Source organism: Chamaea fasciata, unplaced genomic scaffold (assembly GCF_029207755.1).
Source record: "Chamaea fasciata isolate MVZ Bird 193981 ecotype frontalis unplaced genomic scaffold, bChaFas1.0.hap1 SCAF_1, whole genome shotgun sequence".
Lineage (NCBI taxonomy): Eukaryota > Metazoa > Chordata > Aves > Passeriformes > Sylviidae > Chamaea > Chamaea fasciata.
Window position 1 is genome coordinate 106258422 of NW_027094086.1, and position 25820 is coordinate 106284241.

A 25820-nucleotide genomic window follows, 5' to 3' on the forward strand; every position below is an offset into this window, starting at 1 on the left:
GTTTTCTCTTTTCTTACTTCATCTTCACTCCTGGCTACCCAGCAAGATCATGCAAGGAACAGATGCACAGAAAAATGAAAAACAGTTGGGAAAACACATATAAAAATAGTAGCAGTGTCCATTTTGCAATGCAGAGAGCACAGCTATGTGAGGAATACATTTTGATGCCAGCAAAGAAACTCAGACAATCCTGTTAATTAAGAAGCATCAGTACCCAACCCCACTCTCTTGCTCCCATGACAGGCAACAGCTGCTCTGGCTCTCAAGCAGCAGCCAGCAGAGGAACCCATCGAGCAGAGTAGAGAGATGAGTTTAGTGGCCCTTGACCACCAACATTCCCGCCTGCTTCAGCTTTCCCATCTGTGAAACCCTCCTCCGTGCTGCAGCACCTCTGAGCTCTGCTACTGCAGAGCTACACACAGCTAGTAACTCTGGAGGATCACCACAGTAGCAGTGACAATACAGGTAGGTCTGCGGAGTTCCTAGCTTATTTCTCAGACAGCATACATTTTTTGAAATAAAGGCTCCTGAAACACAATCATGATAAACCTTGCCACAGGCATCTGGCTTCTCTCATAGCTTTAAGTCAGCTTAGAAGGGCCTTTGCTTCCATGCATCATGTTTGCAAATCCAGTATCACTGCTTCTGTGGGAAGCACAAGCTGTCCAAGCTCTGCCAGCTGTGCTCAGAAAGAAACCTCCTGCAGGCAAAGCCAGCAGCTCTGCCTTTTGGGTCTGGCTGTCTCTGCACTTTTGGTTATGCCAGTCATGTACCACCTTCTGCAGGGCTGAGCTTTCCCTACATAAATGGTAAATAACACTCTGGCCAGCCACCAAATGGCACATTTATCTCCCTAACAGCTCATTCATCAGCTGCAGCTGAACACTGGCAATGCTCCAGACCAAGGACAACAACCTCCCTGCAAAAGTTACTGCAAAAAGTTACTCTGTTCACTCTAGGGTACCTCAAGTACGGGTATGTAGGAGGTAGAAAGCACATCCCTGGCAAGCCCGGAGATGCTAATGACAGCCTGAGCAACCACCTCCATTTCTTCTTGCCTCAGCCACTGATGGGGAACAAGACACAGCACCCGGAGTCTTTGGTCCTGGAGAGAGGGGACAGCACAGGCTGGCTCTTGCTGCTATCTCTGCAGGAACCAGAACCCCCAGATGAATCGTTGCACTTCTTTTATTATTCTCTTAAAACCATGCAAGGTTTTCCTCTCTGAAGTAGCACTTTGGCATGCTGTTCCCCCTTCCTACACTGCAGAAGTAGTAAACCACACCGTGGGGCTGGCTGGACACAAGCAGCTCTGTTCATGAAGAGGGGTTGCAATACTCCCGTGAGAAACGCCTCATTCTTCTTCCCAAATCACATCTTAGCATGGATGTGCCATATCCTTGCAGCAACTCAGGAAAATTTGAAGGATGAAACGACAGTTCCTTTCACCACCACGGCCACAGAGGAGGTGGTGCAGGGGGCACCACCTGGCAAGGGAGGCAGGTGGAAGCAAAACCAGCAAATCTTCCTCAGCACAGCAAGCCTGGTGATGGTTGCTACTAAACCCCACATGATCAAAGCAACCTTACTGCCAGTGCACTGCCCCATCCAACTCCCCGCACTCCCTGCCAGGACTGCCTGGGGGTGTGTGCATGCCCCTGCGTGGGGCTGGAGGTGGGCAGGTGCACTCCAGCTCCCTCTCTCTTTTCCTAGAGAGGTTTTTAGAAGCCCCCCGATCCAGTTTTGTCCGGAACAATTGAGGACATGATGTGAGTCAACAGGAGTGGAACAAGTAAATGAGATTTGTCAAGGAAAAGACAAGCCAGGAAGAGAGGAACAAAAGGCTTGGTGGGAATAAAGACAAAGCCTCAGACCAGGCAATAAATTGGTAAATGAGGCACAAAGGACAGGGGAGAACAACAACTAGCCTGTTGCTGCTGATCCAGTCACAGTTTTCAAAGCAGGATCATGAGTCACCAGCCCCGTCAAGGCTGGAACAGAAACCCCAGCTCACCACATGCAAGACCAGAACATCCTTTCTTTGGCAAAGCCAAGGATTCCTGTTTGTGGCATGTGGGAGGCTGAAGGTCTGGAGTCAAGTGCTGCAGGTACACGCACATGCAATGCAGACAGCAAGAAAGCTGGCTGGACTCACTTGCAGGACCCTCACTGCATGGAGGGATGCTCAGGGGAACAGGGCCAGTTCAGCACTGGGCAATGCGCCAGGCTGGGGCTGTGCTATGCATGTTAGGGTTTCAGTCTTGCTAGAAAAAAGTTTGGGACTTTTTCTGGGGTTTTCAATGAGGTGGGTGTTCACATCACTTCCTTCTTGCCCCAACAAGACTCAGCCCAGCCTGAGCTCTCACCCAGCCAGTGGTTTGGACTCTTTCCACAGCCCCAGGTCACGGTGGAGGCTCTGATCCTGCCACTGGTGGCATGGGGAGATCTGTGCACACCCCGGATGTGTGAAGGCCATCCCACAGCAGTCAGCAACATCTCCCAAATTCTTCTTTGCCCGTCACGGGCACTTCCAGGGAGCAAAGGGGCCTGTGCAGTTTCTGCCCTGTTTTGACACACCCTTAAGGAAGTTTTACTGCTGCTTTTGTGTTGCACCATGTAGAAAACCTAAAAACACAGAGGATACAATACTGCAGATGGTACAAAGAGGTCCCTGCAAAGATGCTGCCATTCCACTGCTTCATGAACCCACAAGGAAGCTTTGAGCAAAGGGGTGGTGGCAAACCAGGAGGGTTTTACAGGCTTTGGGTTTGTTTCTCCCCTGGTGTGCATGGGTCCCTGAGCAGGACAGGGGAGCAAAGTGACAAAAGGGAGGAAAAGGACACAGTGCAAAGCAGAAATTTTGGCTTGCTCCAGCAAAAGTCAGAGGTCTGGCTCCAGGCCTCAAGAGCCCAGGCTGAGGGGGGCTGGCTGCTGCAGCAGGAGATGTGTCCATATGCATGTGGAAGTGTAGGCGTCTGAGAATGCAGCCACCACAAGGAAATGAAACCTTAGAGATGCACTGAAGATAATTTTGGGAAGCCAAACATCCTCTTGTTATGCAAATCAGTTGAGCAGCCTGGCAATGGTCAGGGCAGGTAGTCTTTCACTTTTCAGCCACAGAGCAAAACTCCCAGTTTAGGCTCTGCAGTGTGGCTGGGGTGCACAGAGGCTGCCAACCCAGCAAACACCTCTTGCCAGCCAGCAAGTTGTACTGCACCATCAAAGCTATTGGGATGGCTGCCCAGCAGAGCCTGCTAGCTTCAGGTGGGTCCCTCTTATTTTAAGCCCAGAAGTCATCTTCATCAGGGCTCCTCTAGCTATAAACTAGAAGCAAATAGGAGTATTGACTGTGTGCTCTGAAAGGTGCTATTGTGCTGGTTTTGGGGTGAAACAGCAGGACACCTCACCAGTCCTAAATCTGCCTGACCTCTAGGAAGTACTAAAAGTGCTCAGCAATGTTATACATCTACAAAGAGTGAACACCCCCCTATGCTAGTTAGTGATATTTCCATTGCATGGATAAAAATATTTCATCTGGTCTCTCACCCTATGCCTCAGAAAAAGTCCTGACTGAGTATCCCTACCTATTTGGCAGAGGTTTTATTTCTGTCCTGGAGGATGGGATAAGAGAGACTTCCTCCAGATTTCAAAGGCTGCTGGGTGACGCAAGGAGAGCCACAAGACCCAGAGGGAATCAGTCTCAGCTGGGAAGCAAGGAGAGACATCCTCTGGTTGTGGCTCTGGCACAAGCCTCTCCTGCCTGCAAGTGCCCAATGATGCTGTCACCATCTCTAAAGCAGCTTTATTTAGGACAAAAACACCCAACTGTTACAGAGCCTCTGGAGACAGGTCACCACCACAAAACCTTGTCTTTCCCTGTCACCCCAGGGTCAAACTTTCAGCCTCATTGCTGCAGGGCAGGCATGGAGGCACAGCTCCTGCTGCCTGGGGAATGGGCAGGCCAGGGAGACCAGCTTTCTTTTTAGAAGTCACCCCATATGTCAGGAGAGATACAGGGTTCATTGACTCATTACACAGGGTAAAGCTAAGCTCATCTTGCATCACTCACAACTGGCCAATACCCGGTGGAAGCAAGAGTGGGGAGGCTGATGTTTATTCTCCAACCCCGCAGCTATTCAGCACTGAACAAATGACCCCTCTGAGCGACACGGCAGTAAATTTCATAAACAAATGCAAAGTTCAGATAGCTGCAAAGAACTTGTCTCAGTTGCCAAAAAAATTACAAAACACCAGTGTTTTCTGAAAAGCAAGGCTGTGCAGCTCGCTCGTGAGAGAGGCAACAAGATGCCAGGAACCAGGGAGTGGGGCAGATGCAGAAAGACTCTGGTTCTTGCCCAGACAAGGCCTTTAGGAGCAGGGGCAGGTTTTGCTGTTATTGCTCCTTAGAACAGATGCAGGGTCCCCTGGTGCCCTGCACGTGTTTGTTGGGAGCAGGGCAGGAGAAGTCCTGTGGGGACAACAGGTGAGGCAATGTTTGATCAGAGCCTCCCTGAGCAGATTTGAGGGCAACTCACTTCATCACCCTCTCAGTCTGGAAGTGACTCACCTCAGCATGGGCTCTTTCCAAGTCCCTTGCCCTCAAATCAGTAGCAACTTTCCACAGAGTGATCCCAAACCACTTGAAGGAAAGGGCCAGTAACCTAGCCAGCATCTCCAAATTGCATGAAACAACCTGTATGTGCCCTTGTTCCCAGTGGGCCAGCACACAAACATTGCCAAATGCAGCACCAAGCTTTGCCATTGCAGTCTTTGAACAGAGACAAATTGCCACTCCCTTTTCTTTACATGGAGACTGGAAAAGGGGGATTCTTTTCTTCCCCCTCTGCATAACACCCCAAGCAGCTGGTAGCTGTTGCTGTTCCAAAAGCAGCTTAAAACCATCACCCCAAGCCAGAGTCTAGGAGCTGTGCTGTGCACAAGCCTAATAAGCAAAAACTTAGGTAATTAAAGAGTCACAGCCACCAACACCAGCACAAATGCTTGTGTTCAAAGGCTCAAACCAGTAAAAGAATTTCACCCCAAAATCTCATCCACCCTTCACCATTCAAGCTATCATGCCGGAAGCGGTCCTTTTACTGGTTTAATGTGATGAAAGAAATAAAGAAGGGAACAATGAAGCCTCCAGAGGCCAGAAGGCCACCAAGAGTTCACACACCTGCATGAATCAGCTGGGCCAGATTCAGGTGAAGTGGTGGCTTCTTGAGTTCAGCTGCACAGAATTAAGCATCCAGGTACACAGCTCTTGCACACCCCTCACTCAGGAGTGCTGCCAAACACTCTCCAAGTGCTCCTTCAGTCAAACTGCATTCCTAGGGTTCCAGACATCTCTCAAAGCTGTTTTCTGAAAATTTATTTTCAGCCCCTTTCGCATGCAGAAAATTGTCACCCTTTACATCTTTCTGAAATGGTTTCCAGGTGAGCCACAAAGCATCTCACCCCACCATCCTGCCCTCCCTCCCAATCCAATATCTGTCCAGACAAACTCTCCTAGTCACACACCAGCTAACCCATGGCAGCAGGGAATTTAAAACCTTAACTCTCACCACTTCATTTGATCACCAGACTTCATAATCTGCTTCTTTTTTGGTGTCCACTACAGGGATTACAACCCACAGGCATATTTAGAAGGTAAAGCATGCCATGAGAGGAGCTTAAACACAACAGCTTACAGCCCAAAACTTTTATGAAAAAACACAGTAAGAACATGAGCACCTAAAATTTCACGGTTTAATCTATAGGAAATAAAAATGAGAAGCAGTATGCTTTGTTTAGAACCTTACTTTTCTTTCCTCTCTGGAGCATGACTTACCTGCCATCCCTGCTCTCAGACACTGAAATGTCTTCTGAGGTCCCTAGCACAACAACACGTGGAACAGAGCAGAAACACAACAACAAAACAACCTCAAACTCCTTATCTGGGAAAGGGCCTTCAGGTCCTTATATAACTTGGCCTCACAACTGGCAGCTGCTGGATATTAAGCCCCAGCTGAAAGTCAGCAGTAATTCACTATTACCACTCCAGAAAGGTGCTGGGATCTCTGTGCCAGGAGGGATGGATGCACTGAGCCACAAAGCAGCAGGGGAACACCCCGGCCCCACCAGGATGGGATGGGTTGGGTTTCTCTGTGCCCTAGGTCTGTCTATTCCCTCTGTAGCTCCTAGAGCAAAGCCCATCAGGAGGCAAGGTCAGGCAGTGTTATCTGATCAGTAAAACCAGGTAGGTGGTAAAATGGCAAATCATGACTGACATCGTGGTATTCTGAAAGATCTGTGTGCTAGGCTGAGAGCCCTGCTGCCCTACTGCTGCCCTCATGGGTTGAGGGGGGATTTGGATGTCCTGTCATGCCTGGGATGGGTGTACATGGGTTTTCTAAGCCCTGCCAGAAAGGGAGAGGGGAAGCAGAAGGAGCTGGTAGAGGGGGAAGGCAAGGTTTGCTATTGCCTGACACTGTAGGGAAAACAGGATCATCCTGCTGCCTGGTGTGCTCCCTGCCAGCTCTTGGGTCTAAAGGCTTTGTGGAGCCCTGAAAAGGTGATGTGAATGTCATCCCTTTCCCACTGCTGAGCAGGTGGGCTAATTAAACAGGCTGTGCTGCTAAATGAAATTGCACGATCTGGATCAGCAATGACAGACACCCAGCAGGGCCCGACACATCATAAAATTGCAATTGCTTTTCCACTTCTGCCTGGAGAGAGCATCTTCATGGAGCATCTCCTGTGGCCACCTGCCACCAGTGACTGAGGGCCAGTGCACGAGCAGCTCCTGCCACCAGCACTGCTTTGGCTCGCTTCCTCTTACAGGCAGGTGGGGATGGAGATTTGGGAACATTCACAGTTTCAGAGGGATGATTTGAACTCTCAGCAAGGTCTGACTTGAGGAAAGCATCACCAAGGATTAAGCCATTCGGGCTAAGCATGGTCACACAGAAGATGGAAGCATCCCACACCAGTAACCATGTCAGAACCCCTCATCCCACGCCTCCTCATGGCCAGGCAAGGGCTTGTTGATTGTTTTGCATCTGCTTGTAGGTCATGCTGACTGAAGCTGTAACACTGCTGAGAAGGAAGTCAACAGGAACACAGAGGAAGAAGACAAAATTCCCAGAAACACCACTGGATACTGCTGCTAAAAATAAATGGGAAGGGTGCTGGTTCCTGATTTACTATTCCTTCCTGCGACTTCCCATCCACTAGGCTCATTCCTGCACTGTGAGAGCTGAGATGGACAACTTTCCACAGCAGCTGTTCCAAGACAGCAGCCAGCTGACATTGCACAGCATGTAGATGGATATTTTTAAAATTATTTGGCTTCCCCTGTCCACTCATGCTAGTTAAGATAACCAGGGCAAGCACTGCTGAGAAACCACACATCCAAGCACAGAGAAAGGTTGTGCTCTCTCCCCCTCATCCATTATGGGTATCTCAGCTGCCTCCACTGGGCAGAGAGACCTTTTTTCCTGCATGAGAAGCAAGAAGCTGGGCTCCCGTGGAGGTGATGAAGAGCAGCAACAGCACTGCTGGGAGCTGGACTTCCCGCAGCAGTGCCAGCTATGCCCCCAGCTCATTGGAAGGGGAGCTGCGCACCTGCTGGGTGAGGATGAGCAGTGGAGAGCAGCTCTGGTGCTCAGCCCAAAGGCAGGTGACTCAAGCTACATCTTGCTTCACCCGATGATTATCTAGCAACTGGTTTTCAAAGAGATTTTTCACAGGCTGTTTCCTCCCTGAGGTAGTAATTCAAGATCCAGGGCTGCCAAGAGTATGGCATTCACCATATTTTTTCCCTTGGCTGCAGCCCTGCTGGCTGGGGAGAGGGACACACTCCTCTTCCAGGAGCTGACGAGAAGCTGCCTACTAATAGCTCAACCTTCCAGTGCTTCTCACTGCTCCGTGCTCCCTGTCAAGTCTGGGAAGTGACCGCAGCAGGGGTTCAACAGCCATCACTGGTGTGGGGCAGCACTGCCAAGAGGCACCTCTTGCCCATGTCTCAGGCACTGAGGTCTCAGCACAACGCAGCTGCTTCAGGGCTTATCTGGCTGTGCACCTATCAAATCTGCTTGCATTTATACTGTGGGGAAGCCCAACTGCAGGGCTCTGAGCAGCCACAGGCAGGGTTTGCAGGTCTGTGGAAAGAAACCCCAGATTTTTCCCCGTTATGTTATGTCCTTGAGAATTTCCCTTTGCTACATGCATCTGTTCAGCCCATGTCTGACCACTACAACGCCTTTTCTCATATGACACTCACTGATATTATAAACCAGTATGGGGTGGTCCCACCCTGCCTCTGCTCTGATCCAGCCAGCCCCATGATTTCAGGGCATCCTTTTTATGGCCATGAAGGTCTTCTGCCAGGATGCATGAAGGCAGAAAGAAAGTTGGGAAAAGGCTGCTCCACCCATGTATCCTCCAGCATGCAATCCCAGGGCAGCGCTGCTTTCTCCCGGCCCTAATCCCCCACACCTCACTTCGGTGCAAAGCCAGGAGGAAGACAAACTGCTGACAGCATTGCCAAAAAACCCAACATGTCCAAAACCATTGTGCTGTTTTTAGCATCTTCCATCCAGGAATCTTGCAAGCGTGTGACTGAGGAGGTATTTTTACCTTCCTCCCTCAGCATTCCAGGCGGGACAGCTGGTGCCTCTGCAGCGTGAGCCAGTCACTGGTGGCTGCTGTGAGCCAGGACCAGCAGCTGGGCCCACTGCCAGGATTGCTGGCTACCAGCTCCCAGCAGCCTGGGACCCCACAGATGAACCAACCACCCCATTTCCACATGGGGTTTAGTCTTTGGGGTCAGAGCCATGGCAGTGTGCTTGAAATACTCCCCCAGTGCTTCTGTAAACAACAGCAGAGAAGATTAGGAGGAACAGCAAATGTGAGTTAAGGACAAAAATAGTGCAAAGTCGTGTGGGGCTTTTTAAAAAATAAACAATATGGGAAGGGTGGCCACAGCTGTCCTGCTGTGCAGAGCCCTTTCCCATACATGCCTGAGCTCCTATACCCAGAGCTGGGCTCTTATGGACCCATCCAGATGCAGAGCTGGCCAATAAAACAGCAAATGAGAGGCAGGGGATTGGACCTCAGCTAGCACTCAACACTCCAAATCCTCCAAGTCCAACCTCCTTGCCCCCATGCTGCTGCCCTAGGTGTGACAGAAAAAATCATGCATTGCAAGGGTCCTTGCAAGGCTGATTCCTCACAGAAATATCGGAATAGTGAGGCCAGCAGGACCAGGGCAGTGATCAGCACCTGTACTTGGCACTGGTGAGGCCACACCTTGAGTGCTGTATCCGTTTCTAGGCCTTGCACTTTATAAAGGACACTGAGGTGCTGGAGCATGTCCCGCAAAGGGCAACAAGGCTCTGAAAGGTTGAGAAAACATGTCTGTGGGGAATAGCTGAGGGAGCTAGGCTTCTTTAGTCTCAAGAACGGGAGGCTCAGGAGGGATCATCACTCTAAAAGTACCTGAAAGGAGGCTGAGGCCAGGTGGGGGCCGGCCTCCTCCACCAGGCCTGCAGTGAGAGGGCAAGGGGAGGGCTTGTCTTAAAATGAGACGGGGGAGATTCAGATTAGAAGAAAAATTCAGTGTTAGGGTGGTCAGGCTTTGGAATAGGCTGCCTAGGGAGGTGGTGCTTCACAATCCCTGGGGTGTTTATGAGCCCTCTGCCTCTGGATGATGTGGGCTACGTGTTACAGTGGCAGTGCTGGGTGGACACCTGGACCGGATGATCTTAAAGGTCTTTTCCAACGTTGATGATGATTCTGTGAGAGTCTCTCTGCACACCTATTCCTTGGTAGGTAGTGCCCAGCCCACATTGGACGCTAGTTCATTCAGATTGATGGGGGGTGGGGAACAGCGGGGTGTAACTCATTGGCATTCTTGGGAGGCATCAAAATAAAGCCAAGGTCTGTGAAAACCCTTGGGGTTTCAATCAGCCCAAACCCTTCTTTGAGAAAGCAATGATCCTGAGGGAAAGGATGCAGCCTCCTGACTCTTGTCCGGACAAAGCCAAAGGCCAGCAAGGCTGTGGCAGGAAGGATGGTGCTTGGCGGCAAGGGTGACTGCATGTTTTGTTGGCGTACAAGAACCTTTTCTGCCTTTGGGATATATTAATAGGGATATCTCTATTTTTAAGACATCACTGAGAGCCACTCGAAGCACTCAGCTTGAACCAGCAGGGAGTTAATATCCCTGACAGCAATTCCTCCTCTGGGAAATCAGCCTTCAGTGAGAACCCAGCACGCCACCCTTTCACGGCGCGCAGCAGATGGGCTCGGGGCGCCGGAGACCACGGCGGGTGCCCGTCCTGCGGCGCTCACCCGGGGCTGGGGCACAGCCCAAACCCAGCCGGGATGCTGCCGCCGGCACATTCCAGGGCACGGCAGCGGTGCCCCGGGACAAGGAGCTCTGCAGAGGGGCCTGAGCCTGAGGTGATTGCTGCTGCTCTGGCACCTGCTGCTCCGGGGCGCTGGGAGATGTGGCAGGAAGGGCAGGCGCCAGCCCCCAGACCCCGAATTAGGTCAGCGGAGCTGGAACCTCTGGCCCCGTAGCTGCCTTTCCGCCGGGATTAGGCACAGGCGCCACTCGGGCACTGCGACACAAACACCCCGAGACGCATCTTGTGGGGGTCTGGACATCTGTGCTCTCGCTGTGGCCGAGGGGCTCGGAGCTGCTCCGCACAGGGAGGAGACTCTATTCGCCTCTCCCATGGTCCTGTCCCAGCCCTGGCTGCTCCGAGGGCATTGCCCTCCCCCGGGCCGGCCGCTGGGTCGGTCACCTGTGAGCCATTGCAGCACCATGGGAGGAGTGGCAAACGGGAGCAAACATTCCCAGGAAACTGGGAGAAACTGCCTGAAAAGAGTCATTGTCCAAAAGAGCTACACAGGAACTCAGGAAACCCGGCTTAGTCATGGGACAAGGCCATAGGCAGGGAGGACACCAGCTGCTGAGGGACATTCCCATTCACCATGGGCCAATTTTTTACATCCCGTACATAAACACAGTGTCTCTATATAAACTGACATAAAGACACACAGGACATTGCTCTTGATTAGCATTTTAAGCACCATCAATTTTCCTTGTTTCTCAGTCATGAGAAGGCAATTAGGTTTTCTGTGGGGTTTTTATTATTATTTTTTTTGACTGCAGAGAAACAGCAAGTCAGGTGGTCCCTTCTTGCCATTTTGCAATGCTCTTGCGAGCCTGGGCTGCTCTGTGTGGCTGTGGATTTCAGGCCAGTTCAGTTCAGGGTTTTGTCTTTGCCACTCCCATTGCAGGAACCTGAGGGGCACAGAGTAAGACAGACAGAAGGATCATGATGGGTTTGTATTTCAAGCCCCTGCCCAAAGCTCAGAGCAGGGTACTCAGGATGCCGGGCTGTAAAACCTCCAGGGATGGAACCCTCCCAGCCTCCTGGGCACCCTCACAGCCACCGTGGGGCCTCCCTGAACTCGCTGCAGTTCACTGATATCCATCAGGTATCACCAGGAATGTGGCATCCACATGTGTCTAACAAATGCCGAGTGCAGGCAGAGAACTCCTTCCCTCGTCCTACGGGCTGTGCTTCTGCCCACAGGGGTGGGAGCTCACACTCAGCTCCTGTCCCACCCTCAGAACTTTCCACAGTGCTGCTCCCTGGCCAGTCCCTCCCCAGGTTTACTCCCAGGACTTAGTTCTTCCCCCTTGCAGCAAGTAGGAAGGAGCAGGTTTAACACCTGCTCCTGCCTTTTCTGAATGTGAAAATTAAATTTCTAAGTAAGCGAGACCATTATTTTGCATGCTTTCTCCATGCAACTGCATTTCTCTAGCTTCACGTGGCTAGGGATTGTCCCTGTAATCGGAAAGACAGGAAGACATATAAACCTGGAATTTAGGAAGAACAATGGTTAGAGGAGATTTCAAAAAGGAAAAGTTTAAGGCAACTGGAAAAGAGCAGCATGAATCACACACCAGAAACACAACCACAACAAAAGCAGAAAGTGAAATAGAAAGTGGAAGCAGGTCTATAGCCACTGCTGATAGCAAGCCTCACTGCTTACTATCGCTTTGTGACTAAGTTGGCCTCCTCACCCAGATCAAATTAAATCCCCTGAGCTTCCAGGCATCTATTGTTGATCACCTGTCTTTACAGACAGAAATATTTTAGTATCTCTTAAATCAGTGTCATGTGTGTCTCTTCCACAGTTTCCAGGAATTTCTGGGCTGCATTTATTATCTGCACAATTACAGGCATAACCTTTGTTATACCGTGATCTTGTGATCTGACATAATCTTTTGGCTGCTTCTTTCTCCATAAGAGACTCACTTCATTTGTTCCTCTGTGTTTAAAACAACGTATAACCTTACCTCTGGCCTTCAAGATTATCCATCAAAAAGAAGGGTTTGAGAATAGATAGTGAATATGCTTCATAAGAACACAGTCAAAAGATGAAGACAGCACATAGAAGAAATTACTGGGGTTCTCTTTGATTCATTAGAAATCATCAATTAAACCACTTTTTCTGGACTCTGGGCCCTCCTATGCCAGGAATATCATAATTTTAGGCTTCTTCAAGCAGCTTTCATTTAAAAATTAGCTTTAGCCTTCCCCACTTAAAGATAAACCCCAAATGTCTTTCCCCATCTCACCAGACTGAGACTGAGCAAGGTGGTGGATGAAGCACACAGAAACAAGCAGTGAACTGGGTCAGTGGGTCTACAGAAGCTTTTTTGAGAGGCTGAGGTTCAAAGATGCCTGAGTTAGGCTGTGGACTATTTATGAGTTTGTGATCCCAAGAACTGCAGTAAAGCCACCATTTCTCAGGCCTAACCACTGTGATATCAGAGTGGTGCCAGGATATTTCAAGATAGGGCTTGAATTCATATTTGCAAGTGTTTTGTTTGTGGCCCGCTAAGGCCCACACAAGACTTCAGGAGCATACTGAGATTTAACAGTGGGAGCAGAAAGAACAGCAGCAGCAACACCCTTTAAACAAGAGACTTGATGATTCATTAAAGGCAGTGTGAACAAGACACACAGAGTTGTGCTCTGAAATGTCATCCAGGATGGGTGCCCAGCTTGCAATCAGATGCATCCCAAACACATGGGACTACAGCTCTGCTACCTCCCATCTCAGCTTCAGGACACCTCTCCCAGCAGGTCAGAGCCAGCCTTGGGACAGCTAAGCCATCCCTGTGCCCAACAGCTGGAAAAAGAAGGTGGAGAACTGGAGAGCATGAGGAGCCATGAACAGGAGCACACGAGGGCTGAGCTCTGCTTGCCCATTGCAGCAGTCCATTTCCAAGTGGTTCTCCTTCATTAACCCCTTGCTTGTGGAAGAAACAAAACCCTCAGTACAAGGAGCTGTTGCAGGCACAGTGAGGAAAGATGAGGTAATGGCAGAAGAGGACAGTAGGGAGGTGGAGAAGTGCAGGATGGGTGGGGAGGAGGCAGCTCTGTAGGGTCTTTTTCCACAGACACATCAGTCACGGTAGGAGCAGGTCAGGGCAGGAGGATCAGGGCATGACCACAGGGAAGGCAAGCCGGAGGCTGGAAACAAGGGCAGGATGAGGAAAGTCCTGGGAGTCACAAAGCTGCTCTGCAGGGAAATGCTGGGAATAGGAAAGCAGAGATGGTTCTCTCAGTTGTCAATTTGAGAAGCCATTAAAACACACACAACTGCACACATTCTTGTATTTAGGGAAAGCTTTTTTTCTGCACCTTTCCCAAACCTACTAAAGCTACCATGTAGGGAAAGCCTCACAGAAAGCATTTGTTAGTGCATGTGGAGGCATTCCTGTGTGCCCTTGCACACACCACTGATAGATTCCAGGTTATGTTCAGTGAAGGCCATTCAACCCACAGGGGAAGAAACACCTTCTCTAAACAGGAGCTGTATCACAAAAGTCAAGACACTTTCCTACTGTGCTTCTGCAGACTTTCCTTTGGGGGCACTGGCAAGGTGTTCCCAAGAAAGGCAGAGGCTGCAAACAGAGCCTGAGGTTTCTCTAGTTACAAAAAAAGGAAAAATAAGCCCTTCATAAAAACCTAAGATGAATTTCATCAGGCAGAGGATGTTGCCACCTGCTGCTTAAATAAGGGCAGACATCAGTTCCCTGTAGTTTTGGTCATTCCTGGGATTTTAATTTTTGTTCATGTTCCAAGGACTAACAGATTCTTTTTTTCTGCTTGTAACTCAGGTGCCAGCAACTCCTCTTCCACTGTACTGCTGGCAAACCCAAACAGACCACAAAACACTCCTTTCTCTGCACTCTTCACTGTAATCAGGTTTGCACATCAGGTGGGCTACCACAGCAAGCAAGCATCACCTGAAAAGCCTTCATATCAGCCTAGCTGTGTACTTAGCTGCCACTTTTTCCCTGGTGCCACCTAGCATGAGGCGCAAACCTTTGGAGAGAGCCAAATCTTGAGCATCCAAAAGCAAATTAAAGACAGAAGGGACTTTTAGAATTATTTTCAAAGAACTGTTAAAAAGTGTATGGCCTACACACACTAGGAATTGGAGTGAAACTGCTGCCCTTATTTGCAATTCAAAGACTTAGGTTGTAATGTTGAGAATTAGAGCATACATTCTTTGTGCAGGATTAAATAAAAATGCTGATGTTTCTGTGAGACAGTAGCTTGGCAGACAATGAGAAATGAAATAAAATGAGCCTGGGGTTGCTCTGCAGTCAGAGCTGATGAAACAGCAGCATTGGATTGCTATTCCCCCTGGTACAATGCCTCTGGGGAAAAAAAAAATCTATTAATCACAACCATCTGGAAAGGAGCCTCAGCTGCAGATGCAGTTGGGATAGTGGGGACAAGGCTGAGCAGCAGACCAGTGGCTGTGGCCAGGAAGGAACAGCAGGGACTATGCTACACTGTCTGTGGGGACAGTGGAGAAATGACACCAGGGTCTGGTGCACAGGAATGGAGATGCAAAGCCGTGGGAATCACGCTGATTTAATCTGAATTTAATTTCTGTAAGGTTTCCAGACATGATGAAATTACTCTGCAACTGATTAGTTTTCTGGGGGCTCAACCAGTTCCGTGAAGGGTCTAAAATCACCAACACAGCAGCAGAAAGGGAAGGGAGCTCATGCCATGCCAGGTGACAGGACACTCAGTCACTGGAGCTGGCGAAATTAGCTTCAACTATTTTGCCAAGACCTATCGCCCTGCCTACATCTCCTGCCAAGTAAAGAGTATTTTGCTTCTGCAGGGAAGCAAAAATCTCTGTTTCCAAAGGGAAACCTGAGGAAAACTACAATTTTAGGTGACTTTCCAAAGTTCTCAAGAAGTCTTTACTAGTCATGTGATGCTGTCAACACAGTTCTCAGGCATGGCACATACAAAGTAAGCCTTCCTCTTCACCAGGAACCATAGAATGGTTTGGGTTGGAAGGAAACTTGAAGTCCATCTAGCTCCACCCCCCTTCCACAGGAAGAGCCACCTTCCACTAGACCAGCTTGCTCAGAGCCCCATCCAGCCTGGCCTTGAACACTTCCGGAAATGGGGTACACACTCCTTCTCTGGACAAACTGTTTCAGTGCCTCACCACCCTCATAGCAAAGAATTTCTTCCTAATATCTAATCTAAACTTACTGCCTGTCAGTTAAAAACCATCATTCCCCCTTGTCCTACCACTCCATGCCTGTGTTAAAAGCCCCTCTCCAGCTCTCTTGTAGGGCCTCTGTGGGTACTGGAAGGTGCTCTAAGTCTCCCTGGAACCTTCTCTTCTCCAGGCTGAACACCCCCAACTCTCTCAGCCTGTCTTCACAGGAGAGTTGCTCCATCCCTATGACCTGCTTTGTGGCATCCTCTGGACTTCCTCCAACAGGTCCATTTCCTTCCTTTGTAGGGATCCCAGAGCTGGATGCAGCACTGCAGGTGGGGTCTCACCAGAGCAAAGGGTCAGAATCCTCTCCCTCTCCCTGCTGGCCACGCTGCTTTGGATGCAGCCTCGGACACGTTTGTTTTCTGGGTTGCAAAGGCACAGTGCTGGGTCACACCCAGCCTCTCATCCATCATCACCCCCAAACCCTTCTCCTGAGACCTGCTCCTCTGCCTAACCTTTATTTTGCTTGGGACTGCCCCAACAGATGCAGGACCTCAGATGAATCAAGTCTGGAAAGAAGTGATTCAGCAGCTCCCAAAGGAGAGAAGGAAATTCTTAAGGTTACCAAATGAGAAGGTCCTGAGAGCCGAAAAGGAATTCCTCTTGCCTCTCTGTAATCTTGCTACACTACAAAAATCTGGTCACTGTGACATGACTGTATTTTCCATTTCCTTTCATTGTGAAGATTATTGCTGGCAGACTGGGGCAGGGGGTATCCAAGAAGCCAGAGGAATTATATTCCCTTAGTGAAGCAAAAATGCAGGTTCTATCTTGACCTATGTGTCTAATTGTCCCAGGGCAAGCTGAAATATGATCGCCTTCATCAAAAAACTGCCCTGTCTGCACAAAGCAAGCATCTTGGCTGCCACAGAAACCTCTCCAGATGACAGTGCAGAGGTGATATATTACAGAACCAGAGCTGCTTTTTCAAGCAGAAGGGGAATAGATAAAAATTTTGACTTGTTTTCTTGTCAGTCAGCAGTTCCTTATGATATTGTTCAAAAATCTGTTCCACTGGTCATGCCCTTTTAGCAGTGCAAGGGAAGAGAACAGGGTGCAGCATGCAGGAATTATTTGCAGCTGCAGCCACCACAGCAGCACTGCCTGACACCCCAGGCCACTTGCAGGTCTCCCCCAGTGCTGCTGCTGGGTCGCCACTTGTAGCCTCAGATGCCATCCTGAATCCCCTCCTGCTCATGCAGGGACACCCCAGGCAGCTGTGGATTCCCAAAGAACGGATCACTCTCCAGTCTCACAGCTACATATTCCTGGGAGCACAGTAAGGGAAGGCCTTCTGTTCACTGCGTTACTTCTCCATTGCTCAGAGCCAAAGACAGCCAATAACCTCCATCAAGCCAAGATGATGGGAACAGTGCTTTTTTCCAGCACCAGACAGTATTTAGATCCGTGTGTGGGGGAGGAATCCCATTGGCACCCCCTGAAGGTGACCTGTGCCATTTTTACCAGGATTTAACACACACTTCCAATGCTGAACACTTGTGACAAGTTAGAAGCAAGGGAAGCTGCCAAGAGGAACGAGCTGAGTAGTTCCTGGGAGAAGTAACCATGTGGCAACAGGAAGGCAAGGGTGGGTAAACCCACAGCATGGAGCAAAGTTCCAGAAGTGCTCCATGCCTGAAGGGGCTGGCAGGGGCAGCCCGTTTTCAGGAAGAGTAGCATAGCAGAACCTGGTGTGAGGAGTAGGCTATTATGATGGCTGGCCACCAAACCCACCAGGCAGAACAGGATACTCACCAGAATGTGGGATGAGGCAGGTGTGGGTTGTGGAGAAGGAAGCAACTGCCTTTGCTGAGCCTTAAACAACGTAAAGTCAGGAAACAGAGATGTTGGCAGTGGAGAAACATCAATTGCATTAAGAGAGGCCTATAAACATTAGGGGTTGGAAACCAAAGAACTGTGTGCAAAAGCAACCTCATCAGGTAATCTGCGGGAAAAAATATCTCCATACCTTGAGCACTAACACAGCCTGCCCTCACTACCCACAGACAAATCAGCCTGACAATACTGCAGAAACAGGAAGATGAATCAACTATACCTTCTGCTTATTGTCAAAGCATGAACCAGTGATCCAGCCAAATTCTTGACTTCTACATTGATTTATCTGTATTGAAACTTTTAAAAGCATTATTTTAAGCCATTTATATTTAAATCAGATCCAGGGGTTTCTTGAATCAATGAAGACAAAGCAATCCCCAAACAATTAATAATCTCTTATGCGTACTGTGGAAATTATGAAGGGGAAATGTAGATTTACTTCATTCCCTGAGGTGCCCAATTGAAGAATAGTTTTGGCTGCCTGACCACCAGAGTACTCTGGTGACAGTGTGTCACCTGAACCAGAGAGGTCCAACATGTGGCCTTTCAAGGAGTCAGGGCATCAGCAGCTCACTGCCTATCAAATGGGAAAATTGCAGTTAAAGCCAAAAGGACAACATCACTCCCTCAAAACTTTCATGCTGGAAGCAACAATTTCAGCATCCCAATACTCAGGATGCTACACCTCCATTATGGTCAGCCAGATAAGCTACGCAGTGTGGGAATGTATTTTATATCAGAAGAAAATCCCAGGTTTGCAGTCTTTACTCACTTCATATATAAAGATGCATTTTCATACCTATGTCTATGTAAAATGAAATATAACTAACCACCCATATTTAAGTGCAATTGCACATTCAGCAGGGCTGTTTGCGGTGCCGTGCTTGGCAGGAGCAGGATGATTTTCTCTCCCTCACTGCCTCTTTCATAGAGCGTACACTAAGCTGAAGGGAGATCTTCTCATATGAAAGCAGCAAAATTTCCAGCCCCACAACCACCTGAGACTACGTTATTAGATCAACTCCTGACACAGAAATGCCCAGCAGATGCACAGGATTGCTCCTGAACAGGTCTTGTTTTGTACCTCTGCAGAGCAGGTGGTGTTTCCCTGCACACTTTAAAAGAAACAGGAGTCAAGCCCAGTACTATCCAGTGACACCTGAATGCAACAGGTTTCTGACTGATCAGCACACACACCACAAAACCTCTCCTGCATGTGGCTCAGAATTGTGACACTAATTCGGGGAAATTTTAGTACCCAAATATTAGCAAGTAAAACGAGTTTTGGCTTTGCAGAAGTAACACATTTAAATTATGTTTTATTCAGCGGAAGAAAAAAAATACAAACCTGGGCTGTCTCACAGTGCTTCATTAGCTTACAGATTTTGTATTAGCTACACAGCTGCTGTATTGCAGAGGTTCACACGTCATTCTCAATTTTACTTTTTTAATACAAAAGCCCTGGTGCAGCTCAAACTCACCATGAAAAGCCAAAGCACTTAAAACAAAAGCTGAGGTGACAGAAGTCTTTCCCAAAAGGGCAATGCTCTATTTCAGAAGAGAACTCCAAACACAACGTGCTCTGTACTTTCACCCAAATACAAATGCTGTGTAATAGATTATATTGCCTAGAGAAGATGTGGATGCTCCATCCCTGGCAGTGTTCAAGGCCAGGCTGGATGGGGTTTTGAGCAACATGCTCTAGCGGAAGGTGTCCCTATCCATGATGTGGGGGCTGGAGCTAAACTTAAAGAACCCTTCCAACCCAAACCATTCCATGATTCTATGATTAATACAAAAGATCTAATGAGCTTTTACAAGTTTCTGATCATCCTAAGTGTGAGAGAGGCTAGAGGGTAACAGTGGGGAGAACAAAGACAAGCATAGTGAAACCAAGTTTCCTGACAAATGACATCTCTATTTCAGAGCCAATGGGGATGCTGAAGCACCAGCATATACCCACAGAGTGCATCCTCAGTTTTGACGAGTCCAGAACGCAGTTCAGGATTCTGTCCTAGGTGTTAACTGTTACCTGGTTATTAAATTATTCAAATTATTGAATTAAACTGAATCTTGAGGGGCAGATGCAGGCAGTGTACATCCTCTGAGATGTATCACAGACTAGAATTTGCAATTCTGTTTACTTGCAAAGGAAAGTCATGTCCACTTACTGATACTCAGTGTCTTCTCTGATAAAGAGATAGGCAGAATATTTGAAATGAGTTACATGGAGGCCTTTATGGGCACTACTGAAAATGAAATTTCTTTGAGAAGCTAGCTGAATAAATCATATTTCTGTAATCATAACTCATGTAAAAGAAAAATGAGCAGAGTGATAACAGAGATAATACAGGGAACATCTGTATATAGAGTAATGAGATATTCTTCATTATTCCACAGGCAAACAGACATAAGAGATCCCCATCAATTTTTAATGACTTACAAGTGTGTTGTTTCCCACCCATCCACCAGATCCTCCTAAAAGCTTGCAGAAGGCAGTAAGAACAGCAGGAAAAGCAGGACTGCGGGAAGGGGAGCTGGTGGGACACAGCATAGAGTGTGCAGGCACTTGGTGCCCTCTCCTGGGCATGACAGAAAGATCCTTGTTTAGCCAATTCAGAGCATGGCCATGGAAATGGGGTCTTCTACACCTCAAACTGATTCCTCAGATGAATCAAAGTCACAGGTGAGTGAGAGAGAAAGTTCACGCATTTCCAGAGAAGTACTCAGCTGTTAACTCCATTACAATTCCTGACACAGCAGCGTGTTACATCACAACATTGTTTATTATGTAACTTTTTACAATACAAACAAAAATACAGAAATGCAGTATATGAATACAGCTAAATGCAAAATGGTGATGTTTTTCTCGAGGCCATATTCCCATTTCTAGTAAAATAAAGAAAGACTGCACACAGGTAGAAACAGGTTGGTAGTTAACTCCACAATTTTGCCTAGAAATGATCTATAAATGCGTTTTCCTGCTACTTACCATAAAACGTAAAAAGGGAGTTAAAGGAAAGATTTACTCACTGGTTCCTACCATATGAAAGAAGCTATATCCTATTTAGGAGGGCCAATATATGGAAAAATATCTAAATTAAATGTTATTACAAAAAATGAAGCAGTAATGAGATCCTTCTGGCTAAGGAAGTTACTAAATGAGAATAGCATATATTTAAAGAATCCAAAACATAAAAGGGTTGTTATAAAAAGCTTAGGTGCACTGTAAGCTTACAACGTTTGTTTTTCCATGTGTCCTTTTAAACAATGGAAGTGTCAAAAATAGGGTCAACTGTGTTAGACTAAATTACATTATTGTATATGCTGCACTGAATGGAATTCTTGTATTATAATAATAGAGAAGCATTGTTTGCATCATATTATGGCAATTCATCCTCACTAAAAACCGTCTAGAGTCCTGCATTTTTTGATATCCTGTAAACCGTCAAACCACCAGAACATGATTGTACAACAGTAAAATGTTTTCTTTTGCATTAAAATGACACCTGTTTAAAAAAAAAAAATGAAAAAAGGTACTTAGAGCTGTTATTTTTCCAAGTACACAACACCCTAGACAATTCAAGGCATCTCATTCTCCATCAAAATTAACAAAAATTTGTCATGCTGTTAAATCCATTACTATGGATACGACTGGTGCAAAATTGGTCAAACGGATCCAACAAACACTGATGTCCAGGCTGGCATATTGGCAACTAATACATAACTGGTGGTGAAAATGATGCATTTAAAATATCTTCCCTTTCTTCTTATTCTTTTCCAAGGTTCTAAAATGACATTTTAAAAAAAAAAAGTTCGTTAAATATCACATACATGCTCTGATTTTTTTTTTTATTACATACAAATTTAAAAAAGGCATTTTAATAAAGCTTTGCTGGTTACAACACAATGGATGAAACTTACTAAGTACGCAATACTTGTTCTGTGTGAATCAATCAATCAATCACCAGATTTCCCCTCCAAAGGACATGGGGAATTAAACAATTTAATTCTCAAAGATATAATTCTTCATCCCCCAGAAGTCTGATGCAATCTATTATAAACATTTATTTTTTTACATAGGCATATTTATGTGTGGGAACCATAATTTTTTTGCAGGCTAAAATCTGCTTTAGAAGTTGCTAATCTTCCCACTACTGCTGAAATATGGTCATTTGCAACTAAAAGCAGTTCAAGATTTTTCTGGGCTTTTAAGTGACACCTCCATAGTGGTCAATGACCATGGATGGAGCATTACTGTCTCAGAAATTGCCCTTGAGCAGAAAGCTACAGAACTTTCACAGTGAAGTGCAGGACAAGACTCCAATTTACCTGGAAGAATTCTGTTGTTCCAAAATACGTTGTTGAGCCTCCCAGTTCGCTTTTTCATCCTCAAACTGACGACGCTTTTCCTCCAATTCTTTGTGTTGTGCCTCCAAATTCTTTTTCATTTGCTCATGGCGTCGCTGCAGCTGTAGAAGATTACAAACAATCAGTAGCTGCAGAAGACACAGCAACTTTTGGAACTGTACTAACAAATATCTGCAGCTAAACTTACTTAAGCAACAAAATTATGTATTCTATTTTGCTTCAGAGAAAGCAGCTCAGACTAAAAAGTGTATCGCCAGTAACAGAAACCAAAAGATTATTAATCCTGTAGTTTCATTTTACAGTTAACAGAAAATGCCCCAAATGCTGCCCAATTTACAAACAGGGTTTGTAAGTAGCTACGTCTGGCAAATAAAAGGAAATTAAAAAATACTTTGGTATCAGATGCAAACATTAAGCAATAAGTTGCAGAGCATTTGAGCATCACTAATGCAAAGAAGAGCAACATCTTTGACTTTGGGGTAAAAAAAAAACCCACATGATTACATCCTATAGCATTAACTACATTGTGGATCTCTTTGGGAAAAAAAAATAGGTGGATGAATTTATTCACTAATTTAATGAATTAGTATTATTGAGGAAGTGAATTGTGTACATTCCGAAACAGAGTAAGAATTCTCTCCTGCAAGCTGATGGGATAGACTGACAATCAAATGTGTTGTATGTGAGTATGGAAAATTTAGTCAGGAGAAGTGATTCCTTTCATGTGGTGTAATGTTTTTTTTTAATTGAGTTAATCATAGAATGGTTTGTGTTGGAAGGAACCTTAAATATAATTTAATTCCAACCCTCCTGCCAAGGGCAGGGACCTGGATGCTCAAAGTCCCATCCAGCCTGCCCTTGAACATGTCCAGGGTGGGGGTACCCACAACTTTCCTGGACAACCTGTTCCAGTGCCTCACCATTCTCATAATAAAGAACTTTCTCCTATTATCTGATCTAAACCTACTTTCTTTCAGTTTAGAGCCATTCCCCTAGTCCTGTTGTTCCATATCCCTGTAAATAGTCTCTCTCCATCTTTCTTGTTGGGTCCCTTCAATACTGGAAGGGCACAATTAGGCCACCATGAAGCCTCCTCTTTCCCAGGCTAAGCGATTCCAATTCTCTCAGCCTCCACTCACACAAGAGTGAAGAGCTCCATCCCTCCAACTGTCTTGGTGGCCTCCTCTGAACTCACTCCAACAGGTCTATGTCCTTCCAGTGCTGGGACCCCACAGCTGGATGCAGCACTGCAGGTGGGGTCTCACCAGAGCAGAGGGGCAAAATCCCCTCCCTCACCCTGATGTCCACGCCTAAGAGAAAGTGATATAAAACTTCCTCTTTCCTTACTCTATTGCAAGACACTGTTTTACATAAACCCTTGAAAACCTATTTCCTTTCACAAATTTTTACATGGCACTGTCTGTTGCCTACTTTTCTATATTTAGATAAATCCAACAGAAGTTTTCAAAGCCATGAATGGTGAAGAAAAAAGAAGAATTAATTGCATGAACATAAAAAACTGGTATGGCAAGATACACTCAGTCAAAAAGTCAAGAGACAGTACCAGAAGGGATGAAAACCAGAAATATTTTTGGTTTTCACCTAACAAGGAGAACATGGAGGCCAGAAGTATAAGAGTTCAAAAAGATTCAAGACAGAAATTGAGGAAAGGATAAATCAAGTGACTACAAAAACCATGATCCACACAGAACATATAGCTTTTAAATACTCAAATTGCTGAGTGGTGTATCTTACTATTCATATCCCTATTCAGTTCTAAAACAAAAACAAAACAAGAAAAACCAAAACAAAACCAAACCAAACAAAAACAAAACACCAAAACCACCAAAAAACAAAACAAACAAACAAAAAACCAACAACAACAAAAAAACTACATTGATTTTTTTCCTCTGATCCAGTATGCATTGGCACCTCTTATAGTACCTAGGCTGCCAAGCATTTCAACTACCTTTCCAAGTTTCTTCATTTTTCTTCAAATTTGGAGACAAACCTTCTGTAGGAACTTAGACAGTTCTGAACTTCTCTATTAGGCTTCCTGTGAGAAACTGCTTTCCCAAAACTTATGAAAACCCTTTAATTTTTTTACTTGTATTTAAACTTCAACTATAATTAAAGTCCTTTGAAAAGATCACTTTCAGAGCCCCTTGAAGGCTGTAAAAAAAACAGATTCACTGTGAGAACTTCACCTGGAGATAACAGATAACAGACTTAGGCATCCATAAAATTTTTTCAAATGACATCAGAACACTGACAAAAACAAATCCCTGACTCTTCCTTAGCCTAGTAATTCTCATTTAGGTGATGTCCATAGGCATTGTGATCAATTCCTGAAATGCTTTTTCAATACACACAACAAATGATCATTAGTGCATTAGCTTACGAAAGCCATGAATGTCTGAAGAACTTTTAAAATCACATAGAAGAATAAGCACAAAATATGCCAAAGAAAAGGGAGAAGAACATCAACATTACATTTTAAGTTTAGGCTTATACCATTTCAGCAAAGGCAACAAGCTGAAAAAGAGTAACGGTGTTGTCTTGACACATGCAAACCAACTATGGAATCAACAGTGTTGCAAAGTCTTGGCAAAAAGTCCCATCTCTACACTTGTTCAGCCCCAAGTTATATTGGCGTTTAAAACATTTTCATTACCTCAGCTTCAGAGTCCTTCAGTTTCTGAACTTTTTCTTTGACTTTCATCTCAAACACCTGTTCCATTTCCATTTCCATTTTTTTCATTTTGGCTACATGCTCCCTCCTTTCCTCCTCCATCTGTGCCAACGGGCTCCTGCCATAAATCCAGAAGAAGCAGTTAGCTAGTAAGAACTTTTTTCCCTGTCTGTTACATCAGGGCATCTGGAAAAGGCAAGATAAAAATGCTGAAGCAGTAAGATAAACACATCGCTGTAGGCACTGCTAGCTTAAATTCAATTTGCTATTATATTAACTGTTTAGATAAGCTTTACTCAAAAAGGTATTTCATACAATGTCTTTTCCTCCCCCACAACTGATTTACACTACATTTAGGTTAACAGAAACTCTTGACTTTCTACCTGTAGAAGCACCTGGTCATGGGAAGAGAAGAAATCAATGTTATAACAAGGAAAAGAAAATAAGCACCTTCCAAGTCATCTTCAGGCATCTTTTTCTTCCCCATAATTCAAATATATAAAAAATTAATGGACATAGTAAGAAAATTAGGAGCGTTGTAGACTAAAGTCCTATCTTCTCTCTAAATCTTCATTGTTCCCAAGTGAGCCCAAGAGACATTTAACATTACAACTGTGTTGAATGCTCTGGTCAAAGTTTTAAAGAGAGATGAGCTTCGAAAAAAAAGTTTAGGCAACTGAACATCAGTATTTCCAAGTGTTAGTTAAAAGGTTTTCCTTTAGAAAGCTATTAATAAGCATAATGCATAAAAAATAATGTACATTATTTTTCATTTTTCCATATACTTTGTGGTATACATTCCTGGATTGTACTTAATTTTCAAAGCCATATAAAACTGCTATCTGTGTTATGGTGATATGGGTTTTAAATAGCAAGTTTCACTGTAAATATCTAATAAAACAGGATGATTGAGATCTAGTGATGATTGCTAGAGTTTTGTTAAGACTCTGCAGTTCCACAAAGCAGTCAAACCAAATCACTGGCCTCTTGTTTCAGTTTTGAGTATCTATGGCTTAAAAGGACAAAGTTTTAACTATTGTGTTGGTAAAAACGAAGAACTGATTATATTTGGAATCGTTACAATCAATCAGCAGAGAATAGCTAATGCATATATTGAACTGAATCTGAATTAATAGCTGCAATGATGGGACTTGTGAATAAAATGCAGTATAATATACAGAACTGAAATTGATCTTCAGAATAATTTTTACTTTAGTTCTTCAAAAGGCCAACTACTAGCTATCTTTTACAAGGAAAGAATTAATGGTTAAATACAGGTGAGGTACAATAATGCACAAAAATACTA

The 25820-nt window shown here is 45.8% G+C and overlaps 1 protein-coding gene and 1 long non-coding RNA gene across 3 annotated transcripts in view; both read right to left on the bottom strand.

Annotated features, from left to right (window-relative positions):
- Nucleotides 1-1030: 1030 nt before the first annotated feature.
- Nucleotides 1031-5916, bottom strand: LOC136294512 (uncharacterized). The gene is made up of 3 exons (XR_010722435.1): nucleotides 5831-5916; nucleotides 5177-5230; nucleotides 1031-2625 (listed from the first exon to the last, which is right to left on the bottom strand). It is a non-coding gene; the product is annotated as an uncharacterized lncRNA (long non-coding RNA).
- A 14302-nt stretch (nucleotides 5917-20218) lies between these two features.
- The window catches only part of SEPTIN7 (septin 7), a 61117-nt gene continuing 55515 nt past the window's right edge, over nucleotides 20219-25820 (bottom strand). For both annotated transcript variants that reach the window (XM_066192317.1, XM_066192307.1), the window contains 3 exons: nucleotides 24497-24632; nucleotides 21784-21923; nucleotides 20219-21239 (listed from right to left, as the gene is read on the bottom strand). In XM_066192317.1, the coding sequence (XP_066048414.1) occupies nucleotides 21200-21239; nucleotides 21784-21923; nucleotides 24497-24632 (316 nt within the window). In that variant the 3' untranslated portion in view covers nucleotides 20219-21199. The remainder of the gene's footprint in view (nucleotides 21240-21783; nucleotides 21924-24496; nucleotides 24633-25820) is intronic.